Here is a 17,050-nt window from a genome sequence, read left to right as displayed (position 1 = left end):
CAGCCTAATATTATTAGCTATATGCCTATTATTCATAAACCCATGAAAACTTATAAGGACTCCGCTAAAGCAGACCAAAGTCCCGACACAAACTGGGGCCCCCTATCCGAGGTGATATTGAACGGCGTGCCAAAACGCGCGACCCAAGATGACAGGAACGCGCGACCCAAGACGACAGGAACGCGCGGGCTACGTCCACCGAAGTTGTGGAGGACAGGGGGACAGCTTCCGGCCACCTCGTGGTCCGATCTACCATAGTGAGCAGATGCGTAAAATCCTGCGACGGAGGGAGGGGGCCTACCAGATCAATGTGCACGTGGTCGAAATGCCTAGCTGGAATCGGAAAAGGTTCGAGGTCCGCCCTGGTGTGCCGGTGAACTTTGGCACGCTGACAAGCCACGCACGCCGCCGCCCAATCCCTGACATCCCTACGCAGTCCAGGCCAGACAAACTTGGCACCAACCAGCTTGACCGACGCCCGGACGCCAGGGTGTGAGAGGGAGAGTCAAAAATTCTCCGACGCCATTCCAAAGGAACCACAGGCCACATGCCGAACGTCTGTCGTGAATTCGGAAATGGCCGCCAAGTGGCGCTGCTGGCGGGCCGACCACGGTTCAGTAACCTTTGACATCGCAAACGTAAGCGGCCTATGATCCACATAAGCCGTGAAACGGCGCCCTTCAAGAAGGAAACGAAAATGTCGCGTCGCGAGATACAGCGCCAGCAAACTCCCTGTCAAAAACGCTATACTTGCGTTCGTTATCCCGCAACTTACGACTGAAAAACGCAAGGGGTTGCCACACATTCGCCACGAGTTGCTCAACCACCTAGTCAAGGCCATCTGTGCAGTGGAGATCGGATGGACGAGGAGGGCCGCGCTCGCGAGGGCGTCCTTAGCTTGCTAAAACACCTGTGCCCGTTGCGGAGACCACTCGAGGGGGTCTTTAGCCTTCTTGTTCCTCAAGGCACTGTAAAGAGGCTGCAGGAGGTGGGCTGCACGCGGAAGGAAGCGGTTATAAAAATTAACCATGCCCAAGAACTCCTGCAGCGCCTTAACCGAGGCTGGGCAGGGGAAATCAATCACTGCCTGTACCTTGGCAGGTAAGGGAACTGCACCCTGCGCCGATATACAGTGTCCCAAAAAATCAATCTCAGTAAGACCGAATTGACACTTATCCGGATTGACGATTAGGCCATGTGAATCGAGGCGCTTGAAAATCTGTGTTAAGTGCGACAGATGTACCTCCGGTGAAGGACTGGCCACTAAAATGTCATCAAGATAGACGAACACGAAGTCGAGGTCGCGCAAAACACAGTCCATCAATCTTTGGAAAGTCTGTGCTGCCCCTTTAAGGAAGGCCAAAAGGCATGCGCAGGAATTCGAACAGCCCAAACGGGGTTATCACTGCCGTTTTGGGCACGTCTACCGGCTGCACAGGCACCTGGTGATAGCCACGGACCAAGTCCACTTTAGAAAAAATTGTGGTGCCAGCCAGACGCACGGAAAAATCTTGAATGTGTGGAATGGGGTAACGGTCATGAGTAGTAACACTGTTTAGCCAACGAAAATCACCGCAAGGCCGCCAGTAACCATCGCTTTTAGGTACCATGTGTAAGGGCGAAGCCCACGGGCTGTTAGAACGCCTCACAATTCCCAAACGCTCCATTGTAGCAAACTCCTCCCTCGCAATTGCCAATTTGGCCGCGTCAAGTCGGCGCGCGCGGGCAAAAACTGGCGGGCCAACGGTGGGGATGAAATGCTCCACCCCGTGCTTAGTATCGGCGGTGGAAAAGGCGGGAATCGTCAACGACGGAAAATCAGACAGCAAACGCTGATAAACGTCGCCCGATGCCAAAAAATTTGCGTGTGCTAATGGTCCGAGTCCCCCAGCCTCACATGGGAAAGTGGCGAAAGAAACAGCGTCAATCAAACGGCGGTTAGCAACATCAACAAGCAGTCCATTTGCACACAGAAAATCCGCGCCAATAATTTGAACCGTGATTGAAGCAACAATAAAGTTCCACTGAAAATCACGTCCATGGAAGCACACAGTCACCAGCCTGGAACCAAAACTGATAATGGGTGAGCCGTTAGCTGTACACAGGGAAGGTCCGCTGCTACTGGTCGCCTTGTCCGCGGCGGTGAGTGTAAGCAGGCTAACTTGCGACCCGCAGTCCACCAAGAAACGTCTCCCTGACGACGAGTCTGTGATGAAGAGCAGCTCGCTTTCATTGCCGGCGCCCACAGCCGCTATGGAACACCGGCGTTGGAGTTTCCCGGAGCCTCGAAGGTGCAGGGGGGAACACAACGCCTAGCCTTGACGCCAAACCGCTGGTGGAAGAAACAGAGAGCCTTATCGCGCTGCTTCCGTGTCACCACTCCGGCCACCACCGTCAGGCCCGCGTCCGGCGTTTCCTTCAGGAGGTGATCGGCTGCCACACTTTGCACGGCGAGTCGTCTTGTAGCCAGCAACACTCGATCCGCTTCTTCGGCCAAGGCCCGATAATCGCGGGATGCCAGGCAAACGGAGTTAGCCAACACCGCGCGTACTGTAGGCGGTAGCTGTCGGAGGAAAATGTGCGGGAAAAACGAATCCGCCTTCATCCGAGCCTAACAACGACAGCATCTTGTCCATGAGGACCACTGCTGTGCCATCGCCCAACCCGGGCAGGGAAAGGAGTCTGTCTGCTCTCTCCGAGTCCGACAAACTGAACCTCCTTAGCAGAAGTTGTTTGAGCGCGGCGTATTTCCCGCTCTGCGGAGGCGCGCGCAATAGCTGCATAGCACGACGTGTAGTCAGTTGGTCGAGGGCCGCCACGACCATGTAATACCTTGGTTCATCAGCGGTGATTCCTCGTAAGTGGAAAAGCGCTTCAACATGCTGAAACCACGAGGCCGGGTCGCTCTGCCAGAATTCCGGCAGCCTCGCGGTAGTGGCAACTGCTGCAAGTTGCAGGAGTTGGGGCGACATGGCCGAGGAGGACACCTCTTCATCCGCTGTTCGAAACATTTTCAACGTCAGGGTCACCAATGTGGCAGTATTAAGGAGCGTAAACGACTGACTGGAAACACGTCTTTATTCACAACTGCCAACAACAGAATGGCGAATATTGCGCCAACAAACATTATATCCAACACGCCCCCTGCTGTATGCCTACTGGGTGAGAGGCATGGTCCTAAAGTCCACCACAATGTCATCATCATTGCTCTCTTTTTTTAATTTTGTATGTGCGTGAGTAGGTGCATGTGTGTGTGTACGTGTGTGTGCGTGAATGTGTACTCATTAGTTCACCTAAAACCTATTAAAAATCCCATACCGTTCACCTAAACCGAATACTTCAGAATCCAGCGAGAGTCGTGAGGTTGTCAGGAGACCCGAGGAAGGATCAAAGAAAAGAAAGGAAAGTGAAATCCAGCACCGACCAGACATTACCTACTACCCACCGGGTTACCAACCAGAGTCTTTCCCCAACCCCAGAAACATCTAAATTCCAACAAATTAGGGATACCTCAAGAGTTCAAAGGAGAGACTGAGGAAAGGACGGAAGGATAGATGAAGCAGATTCAACGGATCCACCGATTCAACGACCAGAGGAAGAAGCAGATTGTTTGAATTTCGATAGATGCTGGTGTGGTTGATCTGGTATGCATGAAAACCTCCACCAAAGAGGGGAGCCGTCGACCCCGGCCAGGACAGAGAAAGCACAACCCTCGCAGGGCCCCCCAGGCCACGGCAGCACCAAGGGACAACCCCCGGGCCCCGCAGAGGCCACCGGCCGGAGAGCAAATCCAGGAGCCAGGAGCGCCTTAGCATTATTCCTCTTCCAATATGAGGGAATATGGCAAGGAGAAGGAAATAAAGAAATGCAGACATGCAACTTTGTGATCAGCTAAAGGAGTGGCTAGAATTTGTGTCGTAGTGTTCTCTCTAAGACTACTGGACACCAACCAGTAGTCAATCCCGGACTGTAAAGTGTCTGATTTGTTAGACCATGTAAATACTCTCAGTTAGGAATTTCTCTCCCCAAATATCAATTAAGTCAAATCTTTGCATAAAAGCTTCAAATAACTATCACATTTTTAGTTTTGCCTTGGAGGCCATCAATCTAAACAACTATCAAGAGCAATATTAAAATCACCGCCAGTAAAGCATTCGGGAATTTATGTAACCATACCAAAAGTTTTTGCTCAATTGTGTAAAAAAAATTCTTGTTCTCCTTTCTGGAATTTGTATCCTTAAACATTTACAATCATTAAGTTAATCTTGTTAAAGTCAATAACTTGACAAATACAATGACCCTTATCATCAAAATCAGAGTGAAGTTATTTTGTAGTTTTGAGTGCCAACGCCTGCTGAGTGTTCCGACCCATGTGACAGCCATATGTTGTTTCCCCATTGTGATCTCCAAAAGTTTTGCTCATCTTTACATCGCTTAGCATACAAGAACAAGGCTTTACGCTTCCCATTATCTCTTAGACCCCTGGCATTTAAAGAAACAAAAGATAAAGACAATTTAACTCAAATTCAGAATAAAACAATTATATAATAAACAATTAAGTCACAAGTAACTTAACACTATTAGAATAGCACCAAGAACTGTATCATAAACAATCAAAATTGTGTGAAATTGAACATGAAAAAAATAGCAATATTTGAATCTACTATCAAATGTATAAAGACAACTACAAAACAGTAAACAAATGAAACTCAATCATTCTGGAGAAAAGTTGCTTATTAGTCATAGAATGAGCATGCCCCCATTAGGTTTTATAGAATCAAAAACTAAATCCCAATGTCCAAAGATTGTCAAGGTGGGGGAAAAATTTCAATGAAACCATGACCACCAACAAGGTAAGCTCCTTTTCCGTCCTTGCGAGCAGCTTCTATCATTGGCCACAATTTCTTCCGGTTTTCTCTGTTGATCTTGCAAAGATCCTCAGCGAAACGCAGGCCGTTGTCGCACAGGTATTGTGAGTGTCTGAGCAGCCTTCCACACCGCAACCCTATGAACCCAAGATGAAAACTGCATAATTCGCTTCAGGGCCTCGATGAAATCTTGAAGCCAAGGCGATGGACAGTGTCAATCACTTCTGGCAGAAGCTCTTTATCCTCGGGCAAGACAGCCTGGCAGATTTTGATCACTTCCATTCGGACCTGCAGGTTTTTGATGGATTCCGATATGCCGTTGATTCGCAGATTCCAGCGCCGAGAATATCTTTCCATGCAACTCTCCTTTCCAAATTGTCAGCACGTTTCTTCTCTTCTTGGTAGAGCTGCTCAACCTGAGCAACTTCACCTTTCATTGAGTTAACTTTCTCTCCGATGGAGTGGGTCTTCTTCTTCAGGTCCGTAATTACAGCTTTGTTTTTTTGAATTAGTGACTCAAGCTTATCGGACCAAGTGTTAAATCAGCTGTGCAAGTGAGGCAATGATACTCAGAGCATCACTGGAGTCACCGGATTCACTGCTAACGTCGTCACATTTGCCTCTTTTAACAGGAGGACTTACTTAGGGTAATTGGATTCTCATCAAATTTGTCTTCATCCTTCACCTTGAGTGACAATTGTTCTTTCAGTGCATAATCGTGGCAACTGTCCATAAGAATATTGCGGTTGGCTGTTATTTTCCGCTAGATTAACTGCAATATTTGCCGCTAGATTAACCGCTAGATTTTACCACCATATTGTCCCACTCTGCAAGTTTATCTTCAGTAATTGTACATGAAAAGTATATATTATTGAAAGAGTCAAATAAACACCTACAAACTGCAGTGAAGGCCTCAAGTTTCCATCTTGGAATCAGTGTGTCGGACGGAGCCCTGTCTTCCTATCTCAGTGACTATATTTGGTGTGGATAGTCACAACATTTCTATCTCTGGTAAGCAAACACTCCACTTCTTATTTTGCTCAGAAATGTTGTTATTGTTTACAGCTATTATTTTTTCTAAACTATATTGATAATGAATCATATTTTTAAAATATTTTAAACATAAATTTGATATTGTTTTATCTTAAATAAACATTTTACCCAACAATAATATGGTATTCAAAAAAGGTGTACAGTTCTTTTCAAAAAGTCCAGATTTATATATTAATAAATATACTAATATTTGTAGGTGTAATTTAAAAAATGACTCCAAATCTTTTAAGCCAAAGTTGAACTGTGCTCCATCCAGAACATGGCAACACATGGACAAAAACAAAACAAGTGCAGCAGGTTCTCCTCTTTCTCCCCACAGAACCTGCAGTGAAGATCATTTTCTATCTTCCATTTATACAAATAATTTTTTGTTGCAGTTATTTTATTTAAAAAAAAAAGTTGGATTATGAATCAAGAGAGATAGTATACAGACGCTCCCCTACTTACGAACATTCGAGTTACGAACAACGGTACATACGAACATGTCTGCGCGTGTGTCGGAAAATGTCCGGAAAGAGATGCTCTAAGTTAGATTCTGTATTGCGCGCCTTTTTCCGAGTGTAGTGCTTCTTTCCGCCGCTAATACCGACGCTTGGCGCTGTGAGAGCTCACCCAGCATCCACCTTCCTCTTCCTCTAATTTTTATCATTAAATATCTCGTGCATCCATTATTCAATATGGTTGGTGAAAAGCGAAAGGCTTCTAGTGAGAGTGGTAGTGCAAAGAAGAGGCAAGCCATTTCATTTGATATTTATATAGGCTTTAAACATAAATTATAATACAAAATATAGCACTGAAGCAATTTACGAACGAATTCACCTTCCGAACGATCGCTCGGAACGTAACTCGTGCGTAAGTTGGGGAGCGTCTGTAAACTGTTTTAAACTAATACTTCCATAAAATTGGAACATTTAATTAATCTTCCCATAAGAAGCAGGGTCTGTGGGGAAAAAGTGCAACGCCCATAGTGCTTAAGTACCATTTATATATTGTTTTATTTTATCTTTAAACCCAACAACCATTTATGACATCTTATTTGTGGAAGACAAACCAATTGCTTATTATTTTTTCGATTAGACAATTTTATTGTCCATGCCTTGGGGATAGCTGAAAGCAATTGATTAAATCTCAGATAATCTAACTAATTATTATATTGGTATGCAAAATGGTCAAAGGAAATAAAATCTCCAGATTCGTCCAGGAAATCAATAACAAAAAATAGCCCATTTTTAATACATTCATCCCACAGTAATGGTTTGTCTTCAATAACAATATTTGAATTCATCCACAACACTTGTGTCTGAATACCCTGAATCGAATTGGGAGGACTGTACTGGAAATTCAACCACGCCTTAAGTACATCTTTAAAGAAAGGAGAAAGGCTCTTGAGATAGTTTTGAAATAATGCATCAATGTGCACTGTTTTCAACTGATAAAATGTAAATCAATTATTTGAGAAAAAGGAAAAGGTGGAATATAGTCCACCATTTTAATTTGAGTAAGATAAATACGGCCTTTTAATCAGGTTTATTATTCCATATAAATTTAAAGATCGTTTGTTCCAATTTTTTTTTAAACTTATTTGGTGAGGGGAGAACCATTATTAAGTAAACAAACTGAGGAATTATTGTGTTCACAAGGGTAACATTCCCTTGAATTGTTAAATAATTTCACTTCCAAGGTTGTAATATGCTATCTATCTTTTCCAGCTTTCTCTCATAATTATACTCAACAATGTCTTCTAAATTCTCAGGTAGATGGATGCCTAAAATATCCACAGATCAGCTACACCATTTAACTGGAAAGCAACAATCCAAACTAAAATTTGTATCTTTCAATATTCCTATTCGCAAAATATTACATTTCTCATAATTAGGCTTTAATCCAGAAATCACGGCAAAATCATTTAACTCATTAATTAATCCTTCCAAAGATATTTGTTTTGGTTGGATAAAAAAAGTTATGTCTTCTGCATACATTGTGTTTGATTTCCTGTCCATTTGGAAATAAACCTAGTATATCTGTGTTATTTCAAATTTTAATAGCTAGTATCTCAATACATATAAAAAACGCGGTGATAAAGGACACCCTTGGCGCACCCTTTGTGTCAATGGAAAGGCATCTGATATGTAACCATTATTAATCACCCGACTAGTAGGATGATTACAGAGAATTTCAAACCATTTTACAAAGTCCTTTCCAAAATTAAAGTAAAATAAACATTTGTTAATAAACCTCCATTGCACTTTATCAAAAGCCTTTTCAAAATCTGCCACAAATATTATACCTGGTTGCTGATAGCGCTCATAAAATTGTATTGTATCCAATACTTGTCCTGAGTGTGAGTTTATTTGAACATGAAAAAGAGTAAAAACATAACAACAGTAATAAACATACAACAACAACAAAATAAAAATAAAATAGCTACAAAACAAGCAAAATTCAACAAAGCGCACATAGCAAGTGCATGTTCAAAAGGGAATGGGAAGAAATCGCAAGACTTATTAAGTCCCCTCTCTCCTCCATATTTTCTTAGCTTAAATCAATGGTAAATAAATAAAAAATATATATTGCTGAGGATAACAAAAGTAGCTATTAATAAACCACTCCATAATAATAATAATAGGGCCCCCCTCCGGAGCTAGGCCTGGAGGTGGGGCTCGAAGGCGAGCGTCTGGTGGACGGGCCTATACCCATGGGGACCGGCCGGGCACAGCCCGAAAAGGCAACGTGGGTCCCCCTTCCCATGGGCTCACCACCGGTGGAAGGGGCCAAAGGGGTCGGGTGCGCAGTGAGTTGGGTGGCAGCCAAAGGCGGGGGCCTTGGCGGTCTGACCCCCGGCTACTGAAGCTAGCTCTGGGGACATGGAATGTCACCTCTCTGACAGGGAAGGAGCTCGAGCTGGTGTGCGAGGCTGAGAAGTTCCGACTAGATGTAGTCGGACTCACCTCCACACACGGCTTGGGTTCTGGTACCAATCCTCTCGAGAGGGGCTGGACCCTCTTCCACTCTGGAGTTGCCCACGGTGAGAGGCGCAGAGCAGGTGTGGGCATACTCATTGCCCCCCAGCTAGCCGCCTGTACGTTGGGGTTTACCCCGGTGAATGAGAGGGTAGCCTCCCTCCGCCTTCGGGTGGGGGGACGGGTCATGACTGTTGTTTGTGCTTATGCACCGAACAGCAGCTCAGAGTACCCACCCTTTCTGGAGTCCTTGGAGGGTGTGCTGGAGAGCGCACCCCCTGGAGACTCCCTCGTTCTACTGGGGGACTTCAACGCTCACGTGGGTAATGACAGTGAGACCTGGAGGGGCGTGATTGGGAGGAATGGCCCCCCCGATCGAAACCCGAGTGGTGTTTTGTTATTGGACTTCTGTGCTCGCCACGGACTGTCCATAACGAACACCATGTTCAAGCACAAGAGTGTCCATATGTGCACCTGGCACCAGGACACCCTAGGCCGTAGTTCGATGATCGACTTTGTAGTCGTGTCATCGGATTTGCGGCCGTATGTGTTGGACACTCGGGTTAAGAGAGGGGTGGAGCTGTCAACTGATCACCACCTGGTGGTGTGTTGGCTCCGATGGAGGGGTAAGATGCCGGTCCGACCAGGCAGGCCCAAACGTACTGTGAGGGTCTGCTGGGAACGTCTGGCAGAATCCCCTGTCAGAAAGAGTTTCAACGCCCATCTCCGGCAGAGCTTCTCCATTGTCCCGGGGGAGGCGGGGGACATTGAGTCCGAGTGCACCATGTTCCGCGCTTCAATTGTTGAGGCGGCCGATCGGAGCTGTGGCCGTAAGGTGGTTGGTGCCTGTCGTGGCGGCAATCCTCGAACCCGCTGGTGGACACCAGCGGTAAGGGATGCCGTCAAGCTGAAGAAGGAGTCCTATCGGGCCTTTTTGGCCTGTGGGACTCCGGAGGCTGCTGACGGGTACCGGCTGGCCAAGCGGAATGCGGCTTTGGCGGTCGCTGAGGCAAAAACTCGGGCATGGGAGTTCGGTGAGGCCATGGAAAACGACTTCCGGACGGCTTCGAGGAAATTCTGGTCCACCATCCGGCGTCTCAGGAGAGGAAAGCAGTGCACCGTTAACACTGTGTATAGTGGAGACGGAGTGCTGTTGACCTCGACTCGGGATGTCGTGAACCGGTGGGGAGAGTACTTCGAAGACCTCCTCAATTCCACCATCACGCCTTCCTTTGAGGAAGCAGGGTCTGGGGACTCTGAGGTGGGCTCCCCTATCTCTGGGGTCGAAGTCGCCGAGGTGGTTGGAAAGCTTCTCGGTGGCAGGGCCTCGGGGGTGGATGAGATCCGCCCGGAGTTCCTGAAGGCTCTGGATGTTGTGGGGCTGTCGTGGTTGACACGTCTCTGCAGCATCGCGTGGACATCGGGGACGGTGCCTCTGGATTGGCAGACCGGGGTGGTGGTTCCCCTTTTTAAGAAGGGGGACCGGAGGGTGTGTTCCAACTTTAGAGGGATCACACTCCTCAGCCTCCCAGGTAAGGTCTATTCAGGGGTGCTGGAGAGGAGGGTCCGTCGGGAGGTCGAATCTCGGATCCAGGAGGAGCAGTGTGGTTTTCGTCCCGGCCGTGGAACAGTGGACCAGCTCTACACCCTCAGCAGGATCCTCGAGGGTGCGTGGGAATTCGCCCAACCAGTCCACATGTGCTTTGTGGACTTGGAGAAGGCGTTTGACCGTGTACCTCGGGGAGTTCTGTGGGGGGTGCTTCGGGAGTATGGGTTACCGAGGCCCCTGATACGGGCCATTCGGTCCCTGTACGACCGATGTCAGAGTCTGGTCCGCATTGCCGGCAGTAAGTCGAATTTGTTTCCGGTGAGGGTTGGCCTTTGTCACCGATTCTGTTCATAACTTTTATGGACAGAATTTTTAGGCGTAGCCGAGGCGTTGAGGGGGTCCGGTTTGGTGGCCTCAGCATTGCATCTCTGCTTTTTGCAGATGATGTGGTGCTGTTGGCTTCTTCAAGCCGTGACCTCCAGCTCTCACTGGAGCGGTTCGCAGCCGAGTGTGAAGCGGTTGGGATGAGGATCAGCACCTCCAAATCCGAGACCATGGTCCTCAGTCGGAAAAGGGTGGAGTGCCCTCTCCGGGTCGGGGAGGAGGTCCTGCCCCAAGTGGAGGAGTTCAAGTATCTTGGGGTCTTGTTCACGAGTGAGGGTAGTTTAGAGCGGGAGATCGACAGGCGGATCGGTGCAGCGTCTGCAGTGATGTGGACGCTGTATCGGTCCGTTGTGGTGAAGAAGGAGCTGAGCCGAAAGGCAAAGCTCTCGATTTACCGGTCGATCTACGTTCCTACCCTCACCTATGGTCACGAGCTGTGGGTCGTGACCGAAAGAACAAGATCCCGGATACAAGTGGCCGAAATGAGTTTCCTCCGCAGGGTAGCCGGGCTCTCCCTTAGAGGTAGGGTGAGAAGCTCGGTCATCCGAGAGGGACTCAGCGTCGAGTCGCTGCTCCTCCACGTTGAGAGGAACCAGTTGAGGTGGCTCGGGCATCTGGTTCGGATGCCTCCTGGACGCCTCCCTGGGGAGGTGTTCCGGGCATGTCCTACCGGCAGGAGGCCCCGGGGACGACCCAGGACACGCTGGAGAGACTATGTCTCTCGGCTGTCCTGGGAGCGCCTTGGGGTCCCGTCGGATGAGCTGGCTGAAGTGGCTGGGGAGAGGGAAGTCTGGGCTTCCCTGCTAAAGCTGCTGCCCCGCGACCCGACCCCGGATAAGCGGAAGAAGACGGACATAATAATAATAAAAAAAACATAAAATAAATACTCAGAGAACTCATCATTATAAATCCACAGAAAAGATAGTAAGTACAACCTAGACAATAACAAAGCGCAAGACCCGAAGCATAGTAAACATAAATATGTAGTCAACAAATCGGCAACACTCCTAATCACTTAGTATTTGTCTACCCTCCTCCCATTCCCTCTGTATCTCGTAAATACAAAACTTTTATATTTAGTTTTAAATTGATTTATATTTGTTCATTGTTTTAAGTTCTTACATAGACTGTTCCATAATTTCACCCCATAGAATGGTATACAGAACCTTCTCCTGTTTGTTTGAATAATGTTAATTTTTAGATTGTATTTCCCTCTTAATTTATAACCCCCATCTTTCTCTTTAAAATTTTGGTGAATATTTTGTGGTAACATATTATTTTTAACTTTATACGTAAACTGTGCTGTCTGAAAACTCACAATATTAAAAAAAAATTGACTGTAAAAATAGTGAGTGCGTATGATCCAGATACCCAACCTTATGTATGATTCTTATTGCCCTTTTTTGTAAAGTTATTAATGAACTGATTGAACGTGTGTAATTATTACCCCAATTTTTAGCGCAGTAACTAAAATAAGGCAGAATTATGGAACAATACAAAATGCGGAGAAAATTGTAATCACGTATCCATTTGACTTTAATTTGGTTTAATGTGTGGCTTCCAAATAATTTTCTCATCTATTATGACACCCAAAAATTTATTTTCTTGAACATTGTCAATCTGCAAGGTTATGCCCTCAATCTTTATTTGCATTTGTACATTTGTTCTGCAATTCAACATGAATTTTGTTTTATGTAAATTTAATGATAATTTGTTTCTGTCAGACCAGATTTTCATTCCATCAGTGATTTCATTCAATAACGCATTTAAATTTTCCCCAGAACAAAAAATATTGGCGTCATCCACAAACAAAACCAGTTTCAGAACATCAGATACCTTACAAATGTCATTGATATACAAAATAAATTTGAACTCTACTATTATTATTGGAGGAGACTTTAACACAGTCTTAAATCCATTAATAGATTGTTTTAATAATACGACATGTACAGGCGATTACAATCCCCCAAAATAATAGGGGAATATATGGATGACTTTGGCCTCGTCGACAGCTGGAGACTTAAAAACCCGACTAAGAAGGAATTTACCTTCTTTTCCACGGTGTACCGGTCTTTTTCAAGAATTTAATTTTTCCTTACAAATAATTCTATCGCTGATAAAATTGGTATAACAATACATCCTATTATTATTAGCGACCATGCACCAGTCTCCTGCACCCTACAAGTTGATTACACCTTTAAACCACCCCGACATGGCGTTTTAACATCTCACTGCAGAGTTTGACAAAATTATAAGAAGAGAGTGGCCAGACTTTCTGGAAATAAATGACTCTCCAAACTTATTTCCATCTCTTCACTGGGAAGCTGGGGAAGCGGTAGAGGTAAAATTATATCATATTCACCTTATAAAAAGAAACAGATCAAAACAGATAAAAAATTAGAAAAAGACCTGGAAGATAAAATTAAACAACTGACGGATGAATATGCAATAAACCCCCAAAAATAAATATGGACTGACTTACAAAATACAAAAATACAGTTAGACGATGTTATTCAAAAATACGGAGTTTGTAATAAAACAATTGAAATACAACAACTTTGAATAGAACAACAAATCAGGTAAATTTCTTGCAAACCAATCGGGAAAAATCTCTTATAACGGCTATTAAAGGGACAACTGGTGAGTGCATGCAATCACCAGAAGAAATGAATCATGTTTTGTATAGCTATTATCACAACCTATACTCAGAAACTAACAAGCCTAACCCTGAACATATTGAGGCATTCCTCAGCAGCTGGTTATCCGGCCATATTTTTACTCCATTATTCTTAATAGTAACAGAAATTAAAACTAATGGTTACATATGTCCACACATGAACAAAGCAGCAATTAAACTTTTATTAAAGCCAGAAAAAGACCCCACTCTTACGTCAAGTTACCATTCGATATCACAAATTAACACTGACGTTAAAACTATTGCTAAAGCCTTCGCATCTAGACTAGAAACAGTAATCTCGACAATAATTCATAGCGATCCAACAGGCTTCATTAAAGGTTGTCATTCTACTAACAATACTAGGAGGCTCTTTAACCTTATTAGCATGTCACAGCGGCATGATAAAAAGGCACCCTGCTTTCTCAAAGGAAGACATGTCTGTGGAATTGAGGAGGTCTTCAAAGTATTCTCCCCACCGATTCACGATGTCCCGAGTCGAAGTCAATAGCACCCCATCTCATTATACACAGTTTTAATGGTGCACTGCTTTCCTCTCCTGAGAAGCCGGATGGTGGACCAGAATTTTTTCGCAGCCGTCCAGAAGTCGCTTACCATGGCCTCACCGAATTCCTCCCATGTCCGAGTTTTTGCCTCAGCGACTGCCGAAGCTGCATTCCGCTTGGCCAACCGGTTCCTGTCAGCTGCCTCTGGAGTCCCGCAGGCCAAAAAGGCCCAAAAGGACTCTTTTTTCAGCTTGATGGTATCCCTTACCACTGGTGGACACCAGCGGGCTAGAGGATTGCCGCCACGACAGGCACCAACCACCTTAGGTCCAGCTCTGATCAGCCGCCTCAACAATGGAGGCGCGGAACAATGTCACCCGCCTCCCTCGGGACAAGGGAGAAGTTTTGCCGGAGGTGGGTGTTGAAACTCGTTCTGACAGGGGATTCTGTCAGACGTTCCCAGCAGACCCTCACAATACGTTTGGGTCTGCCAGGTCACACCAGCATCTTACCCCGTCATCGGAGCCAACACACTACCAGGTGGTGATCAGTTGACAGCTACGCCCCTCTTTTCACTCGAGTGTCCAATACATGCGGCCGCAAATCCGATGACACGACTACAAAGTCGATCATCGAACTGCGGCCTAGGGTTTCCTGGTGCCAAGTGCACATATGGACACCCTTGTGTTTGAACATGGTATTCATTATACACAGTCCATGGTGAGCACAGAAGTCCAATAACAAAACACCGCTATAAGAGGTAGATGATGGATGGATGGACAAAAACAAATGAATAAAACTATATATATATGGATTGGTCTGATGCCACTGAACATTTTGAGTGGTCACAAATAAAAAAAATATATTCAGAAATGACTTAGATATCAAACTTCCAACAGTGAACCAAATTTTGGCCGTAAAAAAAACAAAAAACGTTATGAAGGTTTTAAAGGTATCATGTGACACTATGTATTATATACTAATTATTAGGGATGAGCGAGTACACCACTATCTGTATCTGTTCAACCATCTAAATGATCTGGAGCTGTATTCGGAGGGGGCGTGGGCTAAAAAGGAAGTGGGCGTGGTTTGATCGGAAATAAGTGGGGCTTATATCGATTCGGTAGAATTTTTTTTTCAATTTCACACTTAAAATAAATGATCAAATAAAGTGTGAAATTGATATGGATTGATCAAAAGTTGCGCGAATTTTTGTTTATTTGAAAACTATTGGCAAAACAGCCTAATTGAAATTCAAATCGGTGCTTTTAATCACAAAAGTAAGAACTATTTCTCTAACAAGTTTTTTATAAACTCAGAAAGTGTATGTGTATGAATATTTACTGAACAGTGTGTGTGTGTGTGTAAGAGAGTGTGTGAGAGAGAGCTGCATGTGTGTTTGATTTGCACTGAAAGCAGCCTAATAATTCTGCACACCCTGTATTTTTACACCCATAAAAAAAGTTTTTCTTAAATCAACAACTTTTGTTCAAGAATGAATGACAATATTATCATTCTTTTTGTTCAAGTCCATTATTTTCAATGTCAGCATTGTAGATTTGGGTATAACTCAACTCAACATTATTTAAATATTTTATACAAAAAATCTGACCATGCCTGCAGGGTTCGTTAAAAGAACAGTCTGCGTACTAATACGTTACGTAACAAAACAAATTCACTAAGTAAATTTGACAAACATGAACCAAAATACGAGTGAGCTGAAGAAAATTAAGGAGAGACTTAAAACCTTGCGTCACGAAGCTCAAACTGCCAGGCAGAATGACATACGCATAACCATATCATACTAGCGAGTTTTAAAACAAGCCAAGCAATCGTAGGCAAGACGTCAACAGTCGCTGACTCCCACCATAAGTACTCACGAACTTGAAGTCTCACTCAGCGATGAGGAGCGGAATCATGCAACCAAGTCGCAGCCAAGGGGCACGGGAAACCCCGCTGCCCCGATCAACACGATCACAGGCCACCAGCGACGGATACGGAGAAGAAGAACAGCGGTAAACACCGCCGCGAGTGACAGAGCGAGAAGGTTCAAAGAGACACGTTTCCGGCTACGCTCCTCCCTTATACATGAGGGTCACGTCAGCCGGAACAATGGACACACCCTTTACGAATTCTTTCGAGTGACGCGTGGGAGATTTTCCGTGCTGTCTCAATATAACTGCTGATTCTATAAAAAGGAACCCAATTGTTCATTCATTATGTTGTCATAGTTTTCATTTTTAATAAAAACCCTTGCTTCAGCTCACCAAGATGAAAAAAAAGAAGCTCAATATAGTTAGAAAGTTGCTTCTAAAATGGAGTCATTGATTCACAAAATTGCTCCACAAACAACAAAAATTGTTTCGAACCTTGTAACATTCTAATTTTAAGGTCATTTTGAACATTTTGTGAACTATAAGATAGTCCATGTAACTGAATGCAACAGTAAAAAGTTAACTTCACCGACAAATTCATGTGATGTGGCTCTCTAATTCACATATTCATAATGAAGACATAATATTTTCTCCAAGGTCTTTAAAAGCACAGAGCTGCACTCTTTCCTGGCGATACATGGCAAGCAAGGACAAGTCGGTGAGCACGCTGAGCTCATGTTGCCGGTCATCTGACTGGGAGAACTCATCTGGTCCTTCTCCACAGCCACCATTTTGTGGGAGACTGGGGTAACCTGGGTGGACCATGAGTTCTGCTGTGACCACCCGCTCTTCAGAACTGGATGCAATGCAGGAGGACATACTGAAGACATGACTTAGAGCCCTCTGAAGGTTGGAGATAGACATGTTCTGGCCTCCTGTGGTCAATCCCAGGTACACTTCAGGCCACCTGTGGATATTGAAAGGGGTTGACTACATCATTAGTCATACTGTTTAGAAGTCCAAGTTACTGTATTGCCAATACCCTCCTAATCAACTGAATTCTGGTATCAGTCTGATCCCAGCATGCGCATATTAGTGCAAAAACTGTTCTTTGTCTGAAGCATCTGGAAAATACTTAATGCAGAGGGACGAGCAGAGTCAATGATTCATACAGTTAACTTT

At 45.0% G+C, this 17,050-nt stretch overlaps 1 protein-coding gene across 4 annotated transcripts in view; it reads right to left on the bottom strand.

Moving 5' to 3' along the window:
- Positions 1-3,060: 3,060 nt before the first annotated feature.
- Positions 3,061-17,050, bottom strand: part of ydjc (YdjC chitooligosaccharide deacetylase homolog) — a 76,246-nt gene continuing 62,256 nt past the window's right edge. For all 4 annotated transcript variants that reach the window (XM_077560489.1, XM_077560490.1, XM_077560491.1 and 1 more), the window contains one exon: positions 3,061-16,835. In XM_077560489.1, coding sequence (XP_077416615.1) covers positions 16,496-16,835 — 340 coding nt within the window. In that variant the 3' untranslated portion in view covers positions 3,061-16,495. The remainder of the gene's footprint in view (positions 16,836-17,050) is intronic.

Source organism: Vanacampus margaritifer, chromosome 3 (assembly GCF_051991255.1).
Source record: "Vanacampus margaritifer isolate UIUO_Vmar chromosome 3, RoL_Vmar_1.0, whole genome shotgun sequence".
In the NCBI taxonomy this organism is placed as follows: domain Eukaryota; kingdom Metazoa; phylum Chordata; class Actinopteri; order Syngnathiformes; family Syngnathidae; genus Vanacampus; species Vanacampus margaritifer.
The sequence above is the reverse complement of the archived record's forward strand: the minus strand, read 5'-3'. Positions and strand labels throughout refer to the sequence as shown.